The following is a 22,166-nucleotide window of genomic DNA, read 5'->3' as shown; positions in this document are numbered from 1 at the left end:
TACTTCAATTTTATAACTTAGATGTGGTAAAGGAAAGTGTAGTTCTCCCCAGGGAAGCTTTCCATGTTTTCTGTTTACCATGGATGAGCATGTAAGTGCATCCTCAGTTTTGAGGTGTAGCAGTCTACATTTTCTAATGAGAAAACATACTTGGGAGTAAATTGCCCAGTTGGCACAGTTTGGGAGGATGGAGGGAGGGGTGTTGGCAGAACCCAGTTAAAACACCAAACATTCACATTCCACAGTTCTTAAGTTGAATATAAATAATCAGCATAAGCCAGTTTATTTGGAATAAATTACATTGAGAATTAAAACATCTAGTCATAATTTACTGACCTCAATTTCCAGAGGGTCTTTAAAACCATAATTGCTATATTTCCATATATATCAGACTTGGTGAAAGGATTGTTGAACTGAATGTGGAGAATGCAACAATATACAAAGTGAACTACATTTTAAGATGTTCTTCAAGTTTTGAAAGGTAAATTAAAAGATCCTGTCAAAAGCTGCCAACAGTTCCTAACTGACTCTTTATGGTTTTATTTTTTAATTAAAAAAAAAATGTATTTGGTAATGCAGGGTCTACGTTGTGGCAAAGGCTCTTTAGATGTGGTATGTGGGTTCTAGTTCCCTGACCAGGGATTGAACCCAGACCCCCTGCATTGGGAGCATGGAATCTTAGCTACTGGTCCACCAGGAGAATCCCCATGTATGATTTTAAAATGAATTTAAGAAAAACCTGAAAGGTATAACTGAGCATGAGCCAGATTAAAGTATGTACCTAGGGACTCATGTATAACGATGGCTTAAAGACGAGTAAAATTCCCAGGTGGCAAAAAAGGGAGGACAGCATTGAATTAGGGACTTTACTATTGATATCTTATCTTCCCTGGTGGCTCACATGGTAAAGAATCTGCCTGCAATGAAGGAGACTGTGAGATCCCCTGGAGAGAAGGGAAGGGCAACCCACTCCAGTATTGCCTGAAGAACCCGATGGATGGACCATAGAGTTGCAAAGAGTGACTAACAGTTTTCACTTTGTGGCAAGGTGACAAGTGTAAAAGATACATTAAGCACTAAATGTAAAGACTTACAAACTGAATACAAGATAATATAATCAAAACAGGAAAGCAAAAATCTTAATTCCAAGTCTGTTCTTATGACTGAATATGGATTTATTTTTCAAAACCTTGGATGTTGATGAGTTGCTCAATTGATACTCTAGGATTAAAAAACTAGTTACTGTAATCATGTATAGCCTCAAGCCTGATAATCAGATGAAAGTTGCTCAGTCGTGTCCAGTCTTTGTGACCCTTTGGACTATAGGTCTTCAGGCCAGAATACTGGAGTGGGTAGCTGTTCCCTTCTCCAGTGGTTCTCAGAGAAATATAAAAACTTCTTGGAAAATAAAAGCTGCTAAGGTTGGAGGAAGGATGCAGTTGGAACAAGGAGATAAAAACATCTGAAATTTTTACTATTTGAATTGGCCAGCCAGAATATTGATGTCTTAACCACTTTTGCATTTGTTTGAATTGACTAATTGTGTTATCTGTATCTTTGAAACTTAATGCTGTTATCAATTAGTATCTCAGTTATGCAGGAAATAAGCTTTCCTTTGACTCAGGAAGTCAAACTTCCAGAGGAGTAGACAATAGGTAAATATTGACTCACCTAAGGAAAGAATGGATATAAATGGGTTTAGATTTGGGTTTTCTTCCCCCCAACATTTAGAATACAGTGAATGAATGTTAAGAACAGAAATCAAAAAAGTCAAACTGCAAATTCAGTTTTAAGGATTCACTTAATCCTAGCTTCAAAGGTTGCAATGTAAGAATAGTTTACTCAGGCCACCAATATTCTGAATTGTGTCCACAGTTGGGAGGTGCCTTGTACACCTTGAGAGGTCCATATGTGCTTATGTTAGATCAGTGAAGGACTTCAGGGGAAGAGAACAAGTCTCATGGGATAAATGGTAATTTGATAACGATAATATAAAAAAATCTTTATATCTTAGAATGTTTGCCACATCTGTCACCTCCTAAGATTCACTTGAGGAATAATACCAATTTGAAGAGGTTGCTGTACTGTGAGGTTGAATGACTTCTCTGTCTTCACAGGCAGTTGGGTTTAGTTCTCTTTAATCTTTGTCCTCTGATGTTTACATGAGTTCCTGGAAACTAAATGTTATTTTTTTTTTAATTATCTGATAAAGGATCTCATAAAATGAGATGTTTTATAAATGCTCAGTTTTAATTTCTGTTGAGAAAAGCTGAGGGATTGATGTGCTTAAGAGTGTATATATAACTGGCTATAGACAAACACTACTTCTTAACCCTATTTTTTTCCATTTGAGAACCACCCTGACCAAAGGGGAAAGCACCTAAAAAGTGACAGAATTTTATCACTGACAATCTCCACTGTGGAGTCTCAACAAAGTTGTACTTTCAAAACAATTTCTTTTACCATAAATAGCTACTGGTATGAATAGAGGAAAACTAGAGAATAATGATAGGAAACGGCTCATCAAACGCCATGAAACAACATATCAGATTATCTTCACAGGCTTACTGTCTAGGGAAACCTTTACCTTAGATCCAAGAACTGAATTCACTGATGTCAACACCTTTTAAGGGAAAATTTGAACCAAACAATGGAGACCGAGATTGTCATTACCTTGGCTATCACTAAATTCTCAAGTTGTTTTTTTTCTACAATATAGGTGTATCTTCTGTAAGTTACCAGTATATGGAACTGGAGTGAATTTTTAAACTTTTCCATCCTGCAGACAGAAATAAGATCAGCTTAGCTAAGAACTCTATTGTGGCCTTTCTTTAACGGTATGTGCTGTGAGTTCTTTGCTTTCCAAATTTTTTTCTTCTTTTTCCCTTATGAAAAATGGTAATTGATAACAGTAGAACCAGGGTGGAGAAGAAACAACATCCAAAGAATATCAGCGGTTTCTTCTGCACAAGAAGCAAGCAGACAGTACATTCCGTGTTTCTCTGAGCCTGGCTGCATCGAGGACTACTGTTCTCAGAAAGGAAGCCATTGTTGCTGATGAGTTTGTTGTAAAACTGGATTGAGGATTTAGCTTTGAAATCGGGTGTGAAGAATCCAAATCTGGGTCTAGATTTTTCTTCAGTCAGTTTGAATACATAATAGCCTTTGATTTTGATTTTATCAATCAGGTATCCTGAAAAATACCAAAAATAAACATTAATCACATGTGAACTATTAGATATCCTTAAGAATTTAGTTTTCATTGAAAACAGTCTAAATCTCATGCTCATAAAACATGATTTTCATTAAAGGTTTTTTGACATTCTTTAATCAATGATCTTTCTTGAGAAGATGAATTTAGGTAGAATTAATTTTTAAAAGATTGAAGTAAAACATATCTATAATAATACAAAAACACCTGCAGGAAACTCAGATTTAAGAACTGGAGCCATAAAGGTCAAAGGACTTAACTGTCAACTTGTTCACAATGTTAAAAGCAGAAAAATATTGCTTATTTACCTTGATTCCAGAGCTCAGATGTGAGAAAACTGCCCAATAACTGCACTTGATTTCCCCAGCCACTCACTCTTACTCTCCTACTCAACTCTTTTATACCTTCTGTCAACAAACTTACAACACCTCCTCTGTTGGAATCATCTTTGACTCTACTCTCATACACACATCCAATCCTGTTGACTACCTTCAAAACACATCCAGAACCTATCCACTTCTCACTCCAGGACTCTTGCTTGGAAAATTCCATGGATGGAGGAACCCCGTAGGCTACAGTCCATAGGGTCTGCAAAGAGTCGGACACGACTGAGCGACTTCACTTTCACCACTCTTAATAACCTGACCCAGTCCACCATTATCCTTAGCCAGAGCAGTGCAATTCGCCCTGTATCAGTTCTTGGTCCTTTACGGTGTATTCACAAAACAGCAGCAATTCTTTTGGTGTGAGTTGGATCTTGACACCCTTCTGTTTAAAACCTAGAACCTTCCTATCCCTGAGAGTAAGCTACAGTTTTTACAACTGCCTTTTTCTAAGCCCATAATAGACTGTCATTAATGACCCCGTTCCCCCTCATTCTTTGGTTTGTATTACCTGAGAATGTCATATAACTTCGAGGGAAATGGCCCTCGAACCTCACCTTTCAAAGCCTCCTGAATGTATTTCTCTAAGTAGTATTTTCGGAGTTCATCATTTTCCAGAGACTGGTCATCGATGCCACTGGCCGTGATGTAAACATCCATGTCTCCATAATTCCTCCGGATCCACTTCAGCACCCTGCGCTCTCCCCAGGGCATCACGGCCAGGCGGGTGGGGGAGCTCAGGCAGGTGATGTCCTGCAGAAACTGGATGTCCCTGTCCGTGTCGTAGGTGCTGCCGTTCTGGCGCTCGTGCATCACGAACCTGGTGGTGAAGTGGTTCAGGGCGTAGAAGTCCGCAGTGCCCTTGACCAGCCTCCTCTCCTCCTCGGTGAACTGAGGCAGCGTGGAGCGTGCGAGCCCCTGCCTATTCTTGAAGGCGACGTACTCTCTCATGGCCAGCGGGTAGTCCCCCGTCTTGAAAAGGGGTTCTGCAAACCAGGCGATTTCGAACTGGAGGAAGCGCTCGGCCGCCTTCCAGTGTGAGTCCGCGTAGGGATTGGCGGGCTCGGCCCAATCCGAGTGCAGAGACAGCGACACGGCCCCGCGCTGCACAGGCCTGTACCGCCGGTCGTAGAGGTGCCAGGCCAGGGCGTGAGCGATCAGCAGGTGGTGGGCTGCCCAGTAGGTGTCGTTACTAGACTGCTCGTAGATGTCACTCAGTCGGTTAGGCTCGTTGATGGTGATCCAGAGCTTCACCAGGTCCCCCAGCTCCCGGAAGCACAGGTCGGCGTAGTCCTGGAAGGCCTCGGCCGTGGACCGGTTCAGCCACCCTCCGCTGTGCAGCAGAGGCACAGGGAGGCCTAGGTGGGCGTGGGTCGGATAGTACAGCGTGACCATTGAGGAGATGTTGAGCTTCAGCCCCTCACTGACCACACACCTGTAGTACCTCAAAGCCTGTCGGTTAGCCATGGACAGGTTGCCAGTGGGAAGGATTGAGGGCCAGTCCAGAGCAAACCGATAGTGGGTCACTTTCATTCTTGCTAACATCTCAAGCTGTCTTTTGATGCTGACAAAATCCGTGCATTGAGCAGGCCTTGTTTTCAGCCTCACTCCTTCCACTCGATGCAACAGTCTGTTGCCCGTCACATTCCACACGTACAGATGAGGATCGCTGAACTGTGGGGAGGAAGCCACCGACTCAGGCTGTGAAAACAAGCACATACGGGCAGGCAGAATCTTAGCACGCGTCCTCTAAGAGAAAGAAGTGTATGTGTGTTAGTCACTCAGTCATGTCCAACTCTTTTGCAACCCCATGGACTGTAGCCCACCGGGCTGGAAGTGGGTTGCTATTTCCTCCTCCAGGGGCTCTTTCTGACCCAGGGATGGAACCTGGGTCTCCTGCATTGCATTCGGATTCTTTACTGTCTGAACCACTTCAGACCTTCAGACCAGAAAGGAAAAGCCTGATCTTATTTTGCGTCTCACAATAGAGAAAATAAATGACGCACATGTCCTTCAGAACAACCTATGTCTTCCTGCTCCTTTCCTGTTGATGTCAGCAAAACAGCCCTGATGGATTATCCTCCCTCCCGGCCCTTGAAATTTACCAGGGAGACAGGAAAATGTAGAGAAAGAACAGCACCTAGGGCTTGGCTTGCAAAACAATTTGTCTTTCAGAAAACAAGAGGATGTTTTCCAGTTCCTGGGTCCTAAAAACCAGGTACTGTGGGGTGGGGGTGGGGTGGGGGTGGGGTTCTCATGTGATTCTGTTCAAATGCATCAGGAAATCAGCTTGGTTCTCTCAGTTAAAAGGAACCACAAAGGTGGACCTTCCAAACCTGCCACGAATTAAAGGCAAATTAGCATTCCAGTTGTGGAGGATTTCACTGAGATTAGCATTTGGGGTTAGAGGAGGCTGGTGGACCCCAGCCACAGTTCCTAAAAGAGGCCAGTGGGAAAGAGTAGGAAATGACCCCTTGGATTTGCTGAATGCGGCTAACACATCCCATTTGAAAAATCCAAGTGATGTCACACATCCATCATTCAGTTCTCCCCTTCCCATGTGCCTGTGAGAAGACAGCATTTATTCCTCCAAAGGGAGGATTCTGAACACCCTCCTTATGTAAGATAATGAAGCATGAAAGGAGAGAACCCTAAAATAACCCCCAGAATCTCGAAGGTTGACTCTTGAATCCATTCTCTGCCCCTCCACTAAGCAGAGAGCCCTGGACTCCTGTTCTAGTTCTGTCCCTTTAAAAGCCAGGTTTGACAACTCTGTTTAGTGACGGAGCAATCTCACCCACCTCACAGGTGTACTGTGCAATGTCTGTGACTCTGGGCAATTGCTCTGTCAACTCTAAAGCACTCTACAAACATAAGGTACTTATGACTTGGGTTTAGTTCCCCCTGAAATTATCGCCTGTTAGGTCCTTGAGTTTAAATTAAAACAGAAAAGGACTTAAGAAAAACAAGTTCAAGATTAATAAGAAAAAGTAAAAGTTCTGTTCTTGTTTTAAAGTGCTTTTTCTTCCCATGACTGAATTTAAATGTACCTGGAATCAATGGTAATTAGCCTTTGGTAAATATTTTCCCTCTAATTGTTTTCTCATGTGTCATCTTTCATAGTCTAATTACAAAATCATATATCATTGCCCACTTGCCATCTGCCAGCTAGCTATCTAGAACATTAAACTGAGAGAACACTGATCATGTGAGCATGAAGCTAAATCTGTATATAATTATTTGAGTAAAATCATTTGCCTAGATAGCCAGTTTCAGTGTTTTGAAACCTCAGAGCATCATGGTATTGAAAGGATATTTATTTACAAAGGGTAATCTTGTAGTAAGGTAAGGTACAATCAAATGAAAATCTGTTTTACTTTTAAAACTCTCCAGAAAGCATTAGTCTTAGCAACTGTGTGATTAATCTGCTAAGAGAAATAGTTAAAGTATTGCACTCTGACCTCAGCCCCAGCTCCCAGAGCTTGGTTCTCAAGTTCTATTTTGCACTAAAAGGATCCTGGACTCCTTGGAAACATGGCTGTTTTCAGGTCTGATTCAGGGAAGGGACGAGGGGGTCCTGGTGAATATTGCACCAGAAAAATAAGAACGTACTTAAAAACTGGAAAGGAAATGTCTAAAAGACATAAGAACAGCTTGAAAGAGTCCCATATGCCAAATATGAGATAATTTGAGCATCAAAAGTTCCAGTGAATCAGTGACAACAGTGAATTATAACATTGAAAAAAAAAGAAAAAAGAATTATAACATTGAGTTAATTCACTCATTAAACAATGAGTTTAATTCACTTAATAAATACAAAATCTAATTAGAAATTTGCCATTTTGCAATCTACAAAGTAATAACTAATTCAAGCAAGGTTCATAAATCAATGTTAAGAGCATTGGTTGAATGTTGTTGAGAAATAGGATATTTATACAGTCTCAAAATATCACCATCAGATTAATTCTTAATTACAAATGGAAAAGGACCTTTCAGTTAAGAGATCTGGCAAATGCCACATCAAGAAATCTGGTGACTGCTACATCAACTCGTGTGTCCAGTGATGAAAGAAACTGACTTTATGTGCCTCCTATGGGCTGGAGGAAGCACAAGCTGGAATCAAGATTGCCGGGAGAAATATCAATAACCTCAGATATGCAGATGACACCACCCTTACGGCAGAAAGTGAAGAAGAACTAAAGAGCCTCTTGATGAAAGTGAAAGAGGAGAGTGAAAAAGTTGGCTTAAAGCTCAACATTCAGAAAACGAAGATCATGGCATCTGGTCCCATCATTTCATGGAAGATAGATGGGGAAACAGTGGAAACAGTGGCTGACTTTATTTTTCTGGGCTCCAAAATCACTGCAGATGGTGACTGCAGCCGTGAAATTAAAAGACGCTTACTCCTTGGAAGGAAAGTTATAACCAACCTAGACAGCATATTAAAAAGCAGAGACATTACTTTGTCAACAAAGGTCCATCTTGTCAAGGCTATGGTTTTTCCAGTGGTCATGTATGGATGTGAGAGTTGGACTGTGAAGAAAGCTGAGCGCTGAAGAATTGATGCTTTTGAACTGTGGTGTTGGAGAAGACTCTTGAGAGTCCCTTGGACTGCAAGGAGATCCAACCAGTCCATCCTAAAGGAGATCAGTCCTGGGTGTTCACTGGAAGGACTGATGTTGAAGCTGCAACTCCAATACTTTGGCCACCTCATGTGAAGAGTTGACTCATTTGAAAAGACCCTGATGCTGGGAAAGACTGAAGGCAGGAGGAGAAGGGGATGACAGAGGATGAGATGGTTGGATGGCATCACTGACTCAATGGACATGGGTTTGGGTGGACTCCAGGAGTTGGTGATGGACAGGGAGGCCTGGCGTGCTGCAATTCATGAGGTCACAAAGAGCTGGACATGACTGAGCGACTAAACTGAACTGAATATGATGTATTGGAGAATACACAACAGCATCTATGTAGTATTATTTCTAGAATTGCTTAACTGAATCTAATAAAGAAACAGAGAACTTCATGCTTGCAGATATTTTACAAGGAACTGGGATGTCCCTGGTGGCTCAGTGGTTAACATTTCACCTTCCAATGCAGGAGGTGTGGGTTGAGGAGCTAAGATCCCACATGCCTCCTGGTCAAAAAAAAAAAACACATAAAGCAGAAGCAATATTGTAACAAATTTGATAAAAACTTAAAAAAAAAAGTCCCACATTCTACAAAGCAACTGGCCTGAACTCTTCAAAACTATCAATACCATGAAATTAAGGGGATTTCTCTGAATTAAAAAAGCTAAAGATGTACATAGAAAAAAAAATAATAAAGATATACATAGATCCAGATGCTGGGGAAGGCATAGTAGTATTTTTTAAATGTTATTTTCATTTTGTAGTCTTCCTATAGAGCACATCTACTCTTGCCTGCCCATCATCTATTCATACAACCTTTGGATGAGTTTTCAAAAAACATCCAAATTTTTCTTGGTAAAGCATTTATCCTCATTCCCTAAGTGCAAGGGAAGCTGACTCCTCAATGGGCTCCAGGTGTGAGCAAGAAGCCCAGGTCTGATTGATCACAGCATTACTTTCCGCTGACCAAGTGATCAGCTCTTGCTCCGAGGAATAGGAGTAGGGTCCTCAGAGCGGACTGACAGTCATAGTGTCAGTTAATGGAGAGCAGATGGGTCTTCACATGAAGCAGGGACTTGCAGGTTGGGTTATGTACAAACTGGAACTCTTGGCCCTCCTGGGGCCTGTCGCTGCTGGTTCTAGACTTCGCAAAACATAAACCTACTTGAAGTGGTGGGGAAAAGATGGTCTGCCTGTGCCATGCGGAAGAGGAGAGAGATACTGGGTAAGTGCGTGCCTCTCCAGGGGACCCAAACTGAAGGGGAGTCACTGTGTTTATATCACTCCCTATATCTTTCCTCCTTTTGTCATTCCCGGGCCTTTACTAAAGTTTTGTTTAAATACTGATAGGGGTTGAGATTCATAACTTTGGTCACTCATGGTTTCGGCCCTTTCGTCGTATCCCTTGCACATCTTGTTTTTCCATAAGCTTCTAGAATACAAGTACTATGAGGTCTTATAGCATCATGGTCAGAGACAGACAAATCAGGGTAAGTTGGACAAGTTATGTAACCTCCCTAAGCTTCGATTTCTTTGCCTATAAAATGAAGGTTTTATGATTAAGGACACTGAATGCACATACATTCAGAAGTTAAATGCTTGGTACATCAAAAATAGTTTCAGAAAAATTATTTTGAAAAGAGCATCGTGCATCTGAGAACTTGAGGATAGCTTGCTACAGTTTTGCCACTATTTGTTAATTAGGCAAGTCACTTTCTATTATTAATTGACAGGCCTTACTTTCCTCAGCTATAAAATGAAAGATTTGGTATAGGAGGTTTCTAAGGGCTCACCTGGGTCTAAAAGTTGACCTTTTTCATACACTATGCACCGAGCACCTACCGTGTATCTGAAACTGCTCTAGTAAGGCACCCAGCAGGCGGTGAAGCCTCAAATGTTTCCACCCTCTTGCGGAGAAAGTTTGCATTCTAGTAGAAGAAACGCGTGATCAGTAAGGAAAATGTGTAAAGTGGTTACCAGAGCATGGCAGTGGGGGAAATGAGACACTGGTTGAAGGGTACAAACTTCCAGTTATAAGATTAACATATTCTGGGGGCCTATTATACAGGATGGTGACTATAGCTAATAATATTGTATTGTATACTTGAAAGTTGCTAAGAAGATCTTAAATTTTCTTGCCATAAAAAAAGAAATGAGGTTTGCCTGTGATGGTATGGAAGTGATAGCTAATGCCATAGTGGTAATGTTTTTGTAATAAAAGATGTATCCAATCAACATATTGTACACCTGAAACTTGCAATGTTGTATGTCAATTATATCTCAATAAAGCTGAAAAAAAGGAAAATGTGTAAATATGTAGTATGGTAGATGTGATGAATGCTATATAAGAAAATAAAGCAGGAAGGGAGAATAAGCAGTGATGGTGATGAAGTTATGCTGTTTGGAGTAGAGGGAAGCCTTCTTGAGAGGTTGACATTTGAGTTACATTTGAAGAAGGTGAAGAATGAGGCAAGTCAGGAGGCCCCACTGGGGTATAAAGACCTCATAAGGCAAATGACCCGAATTTATCATAAATCACTTAAATGAAGGGCCACTAGTAATTTACTTCTGGCAAAACAAAAATCTAGGGAATTCCCTGGTGGTCCAGTGGCTAAGACTCCATGCTTTCACTGCCGAGGGTGTGGGTTCAATCCTTGGTCGGAAAACTAAGATCCTACATGCTACATGGTGCAGCCAACAAATTAAAAGAAAAACTATAAAATTTGTTTCCTGTGATTTTGATACTACTGACAAATGGCTGTCACAAAAATGACTGGAAGATCTCTCTGGACTATATGCAACTTGAGGGCAGTATGAAAAGCTCTCAGTAAGCATGAATTCTTCCCTTCCTTTCTCTTCTTTCCCCAATGTCCCCTTATAACCCCCAAATAATCATGGTATTTTATATTATCTGATAGCTGTTTCTTAGATGTCATTGAGTAAAACGAAAGGGAATATTGTGTATTATTTGTACCACTTTGTCTATGGGGTCGCACAGAGTAGGACATGACTGAAGTGACTCAGCAGCAGCAGCAGCAGCATAGTTAAATTTGTGGAGCTTCCTAGGTGGCGCTAGTGGTAAAGAACTTGCCTGCCAATACGGGAGACAAAAGAGATGCATGTTTGATCCCTGGATCAGGGAAGAACCACTGGAGGAGGGCATGGCAACCCACTGCAGTATTCTTGCCTGGAAAATCGCATGGACAGAGGAGCATGGTGGACTATGGTCCATAGGAGCGCAAAGGGTCAGACACGACTTAGTGACCTAGTATGCATACATAGTTAATTTTTAAGTAGCCACTTACCTTAAGGACAGATTCAGTGACACCCCAGGAGAAATCACAGGGAAACTGACCCTGCACATCTGGTGTGGACTCTTTCACAGTGAAACCATTTTCTTGAATGATCTGTTTATAGTAATGTGCTGAAGACTTGGGCTTTCTTTCTTTTTGTTTACTATTAAAATCCACATAAAATAATCCTCGGCGAGTGGTGTAAGCATCCTGCCATTCAAAGCCATCCAGGAGGGACCAGGCTGTGTAACCAAACACTTGTATTTCATCAAACTTGATTGCTGTACAGAAGGACAAAAGCAGATGTTCAGAGGCCTAAACACTTTGGTTCATGTTTACAGCTTCACAAATGACATGCCAGGAGCAGGATATTGTGAAACCAACCTTTTACCTAATTTGCAGGCCCATTATATCAACTAGGAATTTTATTTTATTTATTTTTTTGAATTTTATTTTTATATTTGAAAAGGGGCAGTTATTTTCAACTAGAATGGTCTTCCCAAGTGAACAACACAGTTAAAGGGTCAAATTTAAAATATTCCTGGTCAGGGAACTAAGATCCCACGTGAGGCACCACGTGGCCAAAAAATAAATACATAAACTAAAAATAAGATATTCATGAGACTTAACTTAGTGTGCAAATCTGTGTCAGAGGGCATGGTAATTTCCAGAACCCTTTGGGACCAATGCAGATGCCAGCTTTGACCAAGAGTTTCTCATTTCAAGCTTGGGTTGTTTCCCATTTGTGGACAAACTGTCTTCTATGAAACAATCCTCAGGGACTGAAACATCAGCTTTGAGAATGAACATATGTGAATGCAGCTTTAAGGAGGAGACAGAAGCACGGTGATGTAAGAGAACAAGAACTGACCGGGCCGAGGGGCAGGAGGGGAGAGGGCTTGCTCTATTGTGCTCCTGGGCGGGGCTGTTGGGCAAGTTTCTCAACCTCAGTTTTCCCTTTAGTAAATAAAGAGGATTGAAAAAGATGATCTTTCATAAATTTTCTAGCTTTACATTTAACAACGTTTAGGAATTAGATAAAAATTAAGTATGCAATAAAAACAACAATGGTTCAATCAAACATGAACCTTTGTTCTTAAAAGCTTTCATTTTCTCATGGAAATGTCTCCTTTCTGCACTTTGAGGGTTTTATCACAGAATTTCTTTTCCTAAAAGGTAGAATTGATGTCAAGAGATTCTAATGAGATAAATGTTTCAACAGGCCCTGGGTCTCGTGCTTTGGTGTCATAGGGTCCTGTGAAAGGAGGAATGGTAATGCCTAGGGAATGACAGCACCTCTGCCCAAGCTCTATGGGCAGAGTTCTCTGCTCTGGAGGCCCCCATGTGCACGAGCCCTGGGGCTGGGTCTGGCACAGCTCTGTTCCATGCGATCCTCCAGCAGGTTGGAACAGTAGTGTCTTGCTCTCCCTGGGGACCTTCCCTGAACACTCTCTACAGAGTGTGTTCCCTGAACACTCTCTACAGGGGTTTTTTTCTCAAAGTTTGTAACTTTTGTTTTGGCCACTCCATGCAGTTTGCCATGATCTTAGTTCCCTGACCAGGGATTGAATCCATGCTTTGGCAGTGAAAGCATGAAGTCCAAACCACTGGATCCCCAGGGCATTCCCTTCAAGCTTGTGACTTCTAAAGAGTGCTAAAGAGTTGTAGAAAGAGCCACCGAGAATTCCTTTATATGGGAGAGAAATGGAGCCCAACTCTGTAGGGGACAGAACCATCATAATTAAAGCTTGTCTTCTGCTCCACTATTTCAATCAGCCACCTGCAGATGTCACTCCCTGAGTAATGGAAAAGGAATGAGAGGATGAGCAGGGCTTAGAGAAATATCCAGGAACAATAGAAATTGTTCAGCTTAGCCATTCATGGCTCATTCTTGGTATTCAGACTTCATCATTGAGTCGTGTAATAGAGTAAAAGGAGCACAATCAAGAAAAGCTTTCAGCATCTTAAAACTGTTAAACTTTGGACATGTCTCCTTTAGCACTGGTGGCTCACACGGTAAAGAATCTGCCTGCAATACAAGAGATCCAGGTTCAATCCCTTGGTCAGGAAGATCCCCTGGAGAAGGGAATGACAACCCACTCCAGTACTCTTTCCTGGAGAATTCCATGGACAGAGGAGCCTGGTGGGCTACAGTCCATGGAGTTGCACAGAGTTGGACACTTTCTTTTCACTTTCCTTTAGCGTGTTCTTTTTGAAGGAATGAAGCAGCATCTTGTTGCCAATTAAGGATGTATCTACAACCTAAAATCATTTTGCTTTCAAGCTCATTTAAAAAGGACATAAAACTGAAAAAAAAAAAAAGGACATGAGAGTAACATAAAATTCTATCATCACTGCACAATAGAAAAGTCCAACAATACCAGCAACCTATTCAAAGGTGACCTTAAATATCCTATAGCAAAAGTATTTGAAACAGTTTTTAAAATTGAGCTAATGTATGACCAACCTTGAAGAACCTGGTTGAGGAAGTTCTTCATCATGTAGATGGCTGTGGTATCCTCTGTTTTTACGTGACTGTCCGTGAACCAGCCATTCTCAGTAATCAAGATTCGGGGATTGCCATATTCCAGTTTAATCCAGTTTAGCACATCTCTTAAATTGAGTGACACATTTTGTCCCAGTTTAGCCATAGTGTTGTGGGGCTTGAAATTGTTGGGTCCAAAGGAAAACGCAAAGAAGTCAGCTGTGCCCCTCACCTCATTCTTCTCTGCTTCAGAGAAACGAGGTAGAATGGAGAACAACTGCTTTCTCATCACTTCTGGATAGTCGCCATCCCTGTGGATAGGGTTGGCAAACCACCCGAGCACAGAAACCATGGATTGTTGGCATTTGAGTATATCCATTGTATTTTCTGATCTGTTTGGTTCAATCCAATGGGATCCCAACGTGATTGACAGCTGACCCTTCTGATGTGGGCGGAAATTTCTGTTGTAGTTATGCCAAACTTTCGAATGAGCCTAGTAATAAGAAAATATTGTTAATCTTTATTGCTGTTACTCACAAGGTTGTGACTTGGCTGGTAGAAGGTCTTTTCATGGATAAATTAATGAATTGCTGGGTGATGCAGGGGGAAGCTGCCAGAGAACTCTGATAACTACAGAGTCTGCTCTCTGTTCACTTCCTCCATGCTTCCAAGTTAAAGGCTCCCCTGTAAGATCATGGAGGGGCAGGCAGAGAGCCCTTGTCTAAGCTCCATCTTACTTTTTCTCTCCCTGTCTCCCTTCCAGGCTGCCTTGGGGCTGCGTGCAGGTGAGATACTATATAGATTACAGGGTTTTTTCCTCTACATAAAAAGACTCTGAGCAGTGATCTTTCACTGTTCTACAGAATCTTTTGGCACTAAGTTAGAAATGCAGGATAACACAGCCTTTAAATTCTGTAAATGGATAATAACAGAGCTCACCTCTTATTGTAAGATTTGAATGAATTAATGTACTTTAGGAGAGTACCTGGCACAGAGTAACCTCTATATGAGCCTTAGCTATTATTACTGTTATTACAAAAGGGTGGCAGGCATGGTACAAAACAGAAAACCAGTGGAAATAGTGTAGGATTTGGGGTCAGCACACTGGGGCTTCAAGTTGAAGTACAAGCTACAGTGGCCTTTGACAAGTCACTTAAACTTTCTGAAATCTCTTCATATCTTCAGCTGTAAAATGAAGTTAAAAATAATAATCCCCTTTGTAAAGTTGTTGTCAGATGCAGGGCTAATGTATATATTGATTATGTAGCATAGAATAGAGCATCCAGGAGCTACTGCCTAAAGATGGGTGTTATTATTGGTCCCCCTGGAGTTTACATTTCCAATTGAGCTCACTTAAAGCCTCATGATCAGTCTCCAATCTATTTAGTAGGTACTTACTGAGTGTTGACTCAGTGAATGCCTGTCTTGCCTTGCCTTGAGGAGCTGAAATAAGTAGTACAGGAACCTGCTCTCAGAAGCCAGTGATATCAATGGAAAATAAGACTAAAATGTGTGAAAGAGAAATATATAGCACCAAATAAAATAAAACAATAAATTAAGCCCGTAAAGAACCATGAGGTGTATCAGAAGGAGAAGCAAAGGTTAAGGATTCCAAGTAATGGCTCTAGGCCAGTTAAGGGCTTCCCTGGTGGTTGAAACAGTAAAGAATCCACCTGCAGTGTAGGATACCTGGGTTCGATCCCTAGGTTAGGAAAATCCCCTAGAAGAGGGCATGGCACCCATTCCAGTATTCTTGCCTGGAGAACTCCATGCACAGAGGAGACTGGTGGGCTATAGTCCATGGGATCGCGAAGGGTCGGACACAGCTGAAGCGACTAAGCACACACACAAGCCAGATTAATGCCCAAGGTCTCTGTCCTGTCCTGGGACGCGAGAACTTCCTGGGGAAATGAACACATTTTCAATAGGCTTCCCATATTTTTCTACATTTGCTTCTTTTTGTTCCCCTTCTCTACAAGGATGGTGTTTTAAAAAATTAATGCACATTTAATGTGCATTATGTAGTCTATTGGACATCCTTATGTAGTCTATTCACTTCCCTCTTCTCAGCACCTGACTTGCTTGCCTCTTCATGTCTCTTCCTAAATCTGCCAATTTCTCCTCTATTTGGATGCTTCTAGAACAAGAGCAAAACCCTTACTACTTCTAACCCACAAAGTCAGCTTTCAATCTGTTCCTTTTTTTTTTTTTTGCTCACTGGAGACGTTTTATCATATTGGGTTGAATTATCCAGAAGTGCCTTTTTGTAGGTCAAAAACAATAAAATATGAACAATGATTCAATCCTAATAGATCCTGTGGACATTAAAAATGCTCCATAAACTCTTGTTAGGGTAGAGAGAGATAGACATTAATGTAAGGGGTGAGGATTTCAAAAATGATGTCTCCTTGCTTTATGCAAGAAGAGCTAAATTAAACAATTTCATGAAAGATTTTCTGAAGAAGGCGATGCCTCCAGCTATTACCTCTATCTACCTGTTCTTACTCAGCTTTCATTGGAAGATTCTGGGACCACTTAGCAAGCACCCCAATGTTCTTAAAGATCCTTAAAGAATCTTCTTCTCAAAAAAGTGTTCAGGCTGTAGCCTCCTCCCCTGCCTCCAACCTGAGGTTCCAGTTTCTGGAAGGACTCAGTACTGCCAGGGACAGACTCCATCTGAAGTGGTATCAGCTGCTCCAGACTTTTCTGGGGCTGGAATCACAGCGGGTCTTAACTGCATTTTTCCTGATTTGTAACAAAAGCAATTGTGCATTGCTAGAATTCGAAGGGAGGCATTCTTTGCTTATTCTAATCCATCACTTAAACCTTTGGTAGCCTCAGTGCTTTCGTCCATAAAAGCCCCAGTGATCAGTAGTATGCCTCCTGTGGGTGGGTGTGCACCTCTGATGTGTAAACGGTAAAGCACTAAACACATGTAAGATTCTGAGGCATAAACAAGCTGCCTGGCAAATATGATGTCATCAGACACTAAAGGGAAAGTGAGTTGAAATTAGTATAATGTATTAAACCAGTCCCAACAGCAATTAACCAGTTCTAATAGGAAAAAACAAGAAGGGAGAATTTTCTTTGAAATAAATATTCTATTACATATTTCAGTGATTAAATGAAAGATGACGTAAGTTGAGATAAAACAGACATGTATCTTTGCAGTAGTTTTCCAAGCAAGTTTTCTGGAAATATAGATCTCTCCATATATTTAGATACACATGTTGTTATGCCCCAAGGTGACCTTGGTGTTTCACAGTGTCTCTTTCACCTTTGCTGCTATTTGCATAGGCTATCAAGGTATCTAGGGTTATCTTTGCTCTGGGCTGAAGAGAGCCTCTCCATTCTCATGTAGAGAATGTGGGGGAGGTTCTTTGTGCAGTATTTATAGTTATAACTTGATCCTGTTTGCCAAGTAACCAGGTAAAAAGTATTGCTCCAAAAGAGTGAGTTTGACATAACTCTTGATGAAACTGGAATATCTATGCACGTGCTTTGGTCCAACGCTCATAAAGGAGGTCTGCTGGGGAAACTGCACCACAGTTGGAGGGGGGAGTGCAACCTGGGCCCTGCAACCTTGCACAACCGTCATTCTGTGATTTTCCAAGGTTACCCTCTATCTTGTACAAGGCCATCTACCTTTGGAATGATTGATTTAAGGGAGCTTCAACCTTTGTTCTTTAGATTCAGTAGCTTAAAGGAGAAGTCCGCTTTTTCTTTTTGAGGCAGATAGCAGGGCCTAATGTCACTGAGAGACAGCCAGGGGCACAATATCTCATTCTGTTCCCTCCTCTAATCTAACATAGCATTTCTCTGATGCCACGGGAAGTCCAGACGCGTGATAGGAAGCAAATAAGATAGCTGGACAACTTTAGAAACAAAGATGAAGAAGGGGTTAGGGTCCGGGAAGACATGGTGGAAGGGACACAGATGGAAGGCAGTGCTTTGGATGGCATGTATTGAAGAAACCTAGTACATCACACGTGGCTGTATTTAAGGAATGCCCAGTCATTGGTCAAAAATTAAATTTTCAAATCTGCGCATGGTTTTAGTCACATTTTGGCTGAAATATTTGCATGTGAACTATAACCTTGTTTATTGTTAAAGCTGTTTAATAAAGTATTAGCACCATTAAATAAAATTTACTTTAAAACTCCACAGAGCACATTGTTTCCATATTTCTGTTTCCCTCCCAGCTTTTCGAAATATATTTCTCAGCTAAAGTCACTCTAACATTTTCCATGTTATTTTTAGTTTTCATAATAACCTTAACAGTATGAGTTGGATGAAATATGATTTCCTTAGTCATCTCCCTCTTTTAATAAAAATTAGCTTGTTTTTCCTTTCCTGTCTCCTTTCCTCTTTCCCTCTTCCATCTCTTTTCTCTCTCTTCATTCCTTCTTCCCTCCTTCACACCCTTTCCTCCTTCCTTTTTGCCATAATAATGTAATAATGACTCACTTTGGTCATATAGCTTTTGTTTGAATTATTTCCTTAAAAAAAAACAAACAAACCCAGGAATGAGCTACCTATTTTTTGAAATGCCTTACTTATTTCCAAATTGCTTTGCATGCATTTTGTCCTTCAGCGTGACTGTTCTTCAACCATCTATTTGGAATCATTGATTGCTCTTTTGGGGGGTAACTGGCGATCAGGAATGCTACGTAAGTGCTGCTCGCCTGCGTGGTACCACAGGGGACAGGACCTGGATCTTGAGAGCAGGACACCTAGGCTTTGGCACTGACCCTGCTACTAACTTTAAGGTCTTGCATCAGTCATTTCCCTCTCAGCAGCAGTCAGGTCCCTCCTTCATTATACTGAGCTAAAAATAGACAATCCAGAATATTATTGTGAAGATAGAACAGGTGATATACTTAAAGACCTTGTGAAAACCACAGAAACCTAAATTTAAAGTACTTTAAAGGAGGAAGCTGGAAATTATTTAACGTGCTGTGGAGAACGTCTGTGGGAAGTTGTGTGGGCATGACCAGTGTTTGCAGATGGCGCTCCCTGAACTCTCAAGGCTCCTGGCTGTCAGTTTTGTCCTCCTTTATTTTTGTTGCTGCTGACTGAGTTTATTCATTGTCCATTTGGGCTAGAGTTAATTTCTGTTTGATTCATTTTTTCATTCACCTAGCACTTTAAAGCAATTTTTTATTTTTACCCAGCACTTCTTTATATTAAGTATCAAGTTTTCTACTAGTTACAATCCTGCTCTTCTAAATTATTTAATATTCATTCATTCCACATTATTTATTGGGTGTTTAAGATATGTCAACTTTATAGTTCATTGCTAAAAGGATTATATGACTATTATTTCCTTGAAATATATTATGTGATTGTTATTTTCTTATTATTTTTTGGACAGTCTTGAAACTCTCGGAAACAATATCTTATGCTCATTATTCTTAGGAGAGAATTTAAATATTAACATAAGTTATTACCTTTCATAAAGAAGATATTTACCCATTTAATTTCTAATGGTTTGAATTCATGTTTTGTATGGTTGGAGTAACACAGATCATGTTAAAATTCATTTTCCTCCTATTTTCTTTTCAATCATTATATCTTCAACTTATTCTTACAAATCATTGATTGTTATCAATTTGCATAGTGTCAGGATTTCCCCATAGAAGTCATGTAAAAACTACTCTAATATATTTTTTCCTGCAAAAAAGGTCCGATTATTGTCATAGAATTCTAATTTCAATTTTAATATTACTAGATTAAACTAATGCCTGAGCCAGAATCTAAGCCTGGCAACACAAAGAAGAAAATGTTTAGAATAAAGGCAATAATTTATTAAGGGAAACATCTGTAGGTTTCTCCAGATATTAGGTGGGCACTTAGAAGAAATCAATATCAGTAAATTGGTACATTACTGAAGTTCAGATTACTTGCCCAAGGAGAATATTTGCATGCCAACTTTGCAGAAGGCAGAATGACATTTTAAGTTTTCTGTTATTATTAAATTGATAATAGTGATCCTGTTAGTAATATTTTCATGCAAAAAGACTGTATCTCCAAGTATAACTGAAGCCAAAATGGCCTGGGTTGGCGACTTGAAGCCTTTCCTCAGAATTTAGAAATAAAAAGTTAAAGATAGTCAATATAGAAACCACTCTGAAAATTACAAATAATATAATTATTACAAAAGTAAAAAGAAGACCTACCACTTTACCTAAGGAACCTAAAACTTCAGGGCTCCTCACTGGCCTGAGTCCCCACGAAATGTCCTGGGTGGGGTGGAGAGCCAGACAGCTTTTGGAAACGTTTCTGATTAAGTTTTTCTGATAAATTTCTTGAAGAGGTCTCAGAAAATAAGGAATCTGAATCTCTAAGACTACAATTACTCCAGTAATTTGTTGTAATATTTTTCTCATTCTAAATAGATGGTTACCTTTGTACCAACACTTGTGTTTATGATTTTGTTTTGCTTTTTTCCCCCTTTATGTAAATTTCATGCAACATAGATCCACTCTTGGCCTATAGGTTTCTTCAGTGTAGGGACTGTATCTATTTTGTTCACAGTTTTACAAACAGATGCTCAGGGGAGAGCCTGGCATAGAATACTTGTTGAATGAATGCCCACTATGGATCAGCTAGTTTGCTGATGACCTGAGATACATTGTTGATAATACAGCCTCTGCAGAGCAGGTTTTATTTTTCCTGTTTTAGAGAAGAAACTGAAGTTTACAGAGACTGAATAGTGATGGAGCCAGGATGTGAACCCAGGCCTCTCTGAACACTATACTAAACCATCCTGTTTTCTCTATGTCCCACTAGTTCTAAGCTTTGAATCTTGGGGAAAGGCCATTTGACATGAACCACGACAGACTGTTTTAAAATTACATTTTCTTTCTGCTGCACTTGGTGATTAAAAGAACTAAATAGTCTTAGAATGAGGGTCTTACTCTTGCCTGTTGAGAATAAAATATCTATATACGTGTCTGAAATTTAGGATTATGTAGAAAGTTCATGGAGGACCTACCAGCGAATTTGGGATTTTCAGAAAACCATGCTGTTGTCCAAGTGCCCAGTACAGCATGTGACATTTATGTGTAATTCCCCTCTTTCCTAGAACTGGCAATGTTGACATTGGATATTGTCCTCACTGGTGTCAGAGGCTAAATGAATCCCCTAGGAACCATTTTTACACTTGACTGTCTTGACTGAAGATGGTGATCTGTACACCATTGTCAATGTTAGACTGAAAGGGCAGGGATGCTTTGGTTGCATAGCACTTAGCACAGCATCATCTTTGCACAAGTCTTAAATAGTTCCTTAAAGGTGAGGGACTTTCATGATAGAATAGAATAGTGTTTAAATTGCAGAATCATAGAAAATTTATAATATAAACAGTAATAAAAATAAACATATATCTAGTGCTAAACATACTGAGCTTTTTAATACACTATCTAGGTTTGTCATAGCTTTCCTACATCACTTTGCTAACAAAGGTCCGTATAGTCAAAGCTATGGTTTTTCTAGTAGTCATGTATGGATGTGAGAGTTGGACCATAAAGAAGGCTGAGCTCTAAACAACTGATGCTTTTGGTAATGCTGGAGAAGGAAGGCTCTTGAGAGTCCCAGGGACAGCCAGGAGATCAAACCAGTCAATCCTAAAGGAAATCAATCCCAAATATTCATTGGAAGGACTGATGCTGAAGCTCTGGCCACTTGATGAGAAGAGCCGACTTATTGGAAAAGACTCTGATGCTGAGAAAGATTGAGGGCAGGAGGAGAAGAGGGCCATAGAGGATGAGATGGTTGGATGGCATCATTGACTCAATGGACATGAGTTTGAGCAAACTCTGGGAGACAGTGAAGGACAGGGAAGCCTGGCGTGCTGCAGTCCATGGAGTTGCAAACAGCGGACACAACTTTGCGACTGAATAACAGACATTTGTGGTTCAGTCAATAAAGATACTAAGCACTATTCTAACTACTTTCCATGTCCTATCTCATTACAGTCCTCATTTAAATCTCGAGAGGTAGGTACTATTATTATTCCCATTTTATAAGAGAGCAAGGGAAGAGAGGTTAGGTGGTTTGTTCGTAAGTTAAGTCAAGATGAGGCTGTATTGCTCCAAGTTTTGTGTTCTTGCCTGCTAATTAGAGGTAGAAGATGGACTTTAGAGATCATTCGGTCTAATT

At 40.5% G+C, this 22,166-nt stretch overlaps 1 protein-coding gene across 1 annotated transcript in view; it reads right to left on the bottom strand.

The window, feature by feature from the left end:
- Positions 1 to 403: 403 nt before the first annotated feature.
- The window catches only part of KLB (klotho beta), a 34,332-nt gene continuing 12,569 nt past the window's right edge, over positions 404 to 22,166 (bottom strand). Inside the window, exons 2-5 of the mRNA XM_005897348.3 lie at positions 13,986 to 14,496; positions 11,531 to 11,799; positions 4,152 to 5,295; positions 404 to 3,193 (exon numbers count right to left, since the gene is read on the bottom strand). Of these exons, the coding sequence (XP_005897410.3) occupies positions 2,832 to 3,193; positions 4,152 to 5,295; positions 11,531 to 11,799; positions 13,986 to 14,496 (2,286 nt within the window). The 3' untranslated portion in view covers positions 404 to 2,831. The remainder of the gene's footprint in view (positions 3,194 to 4,151; positions 5,296 to 11,530; positions 11,800 to 13,985; positions 14,497 to 22,166) is intronic.

The sequence above is a fragment of the Bos mutus genome, chromosome 6 (genome assembly GCF_027580195.1).
Source record: "Bos mutus isolate GX-2022 chromosome 6, NWIPB_WYAK_1.1, whole genome shotgun sequence".
Taxonomy (NCBI): Eukaryota; Metazoa; Chordata; class Mammalia; order Artiodactyla; family Bovidae; genus Bos; species Bos mutus.
This window is presented reverse-complemented; position numbering and strand designations above follow the sequence as displayed.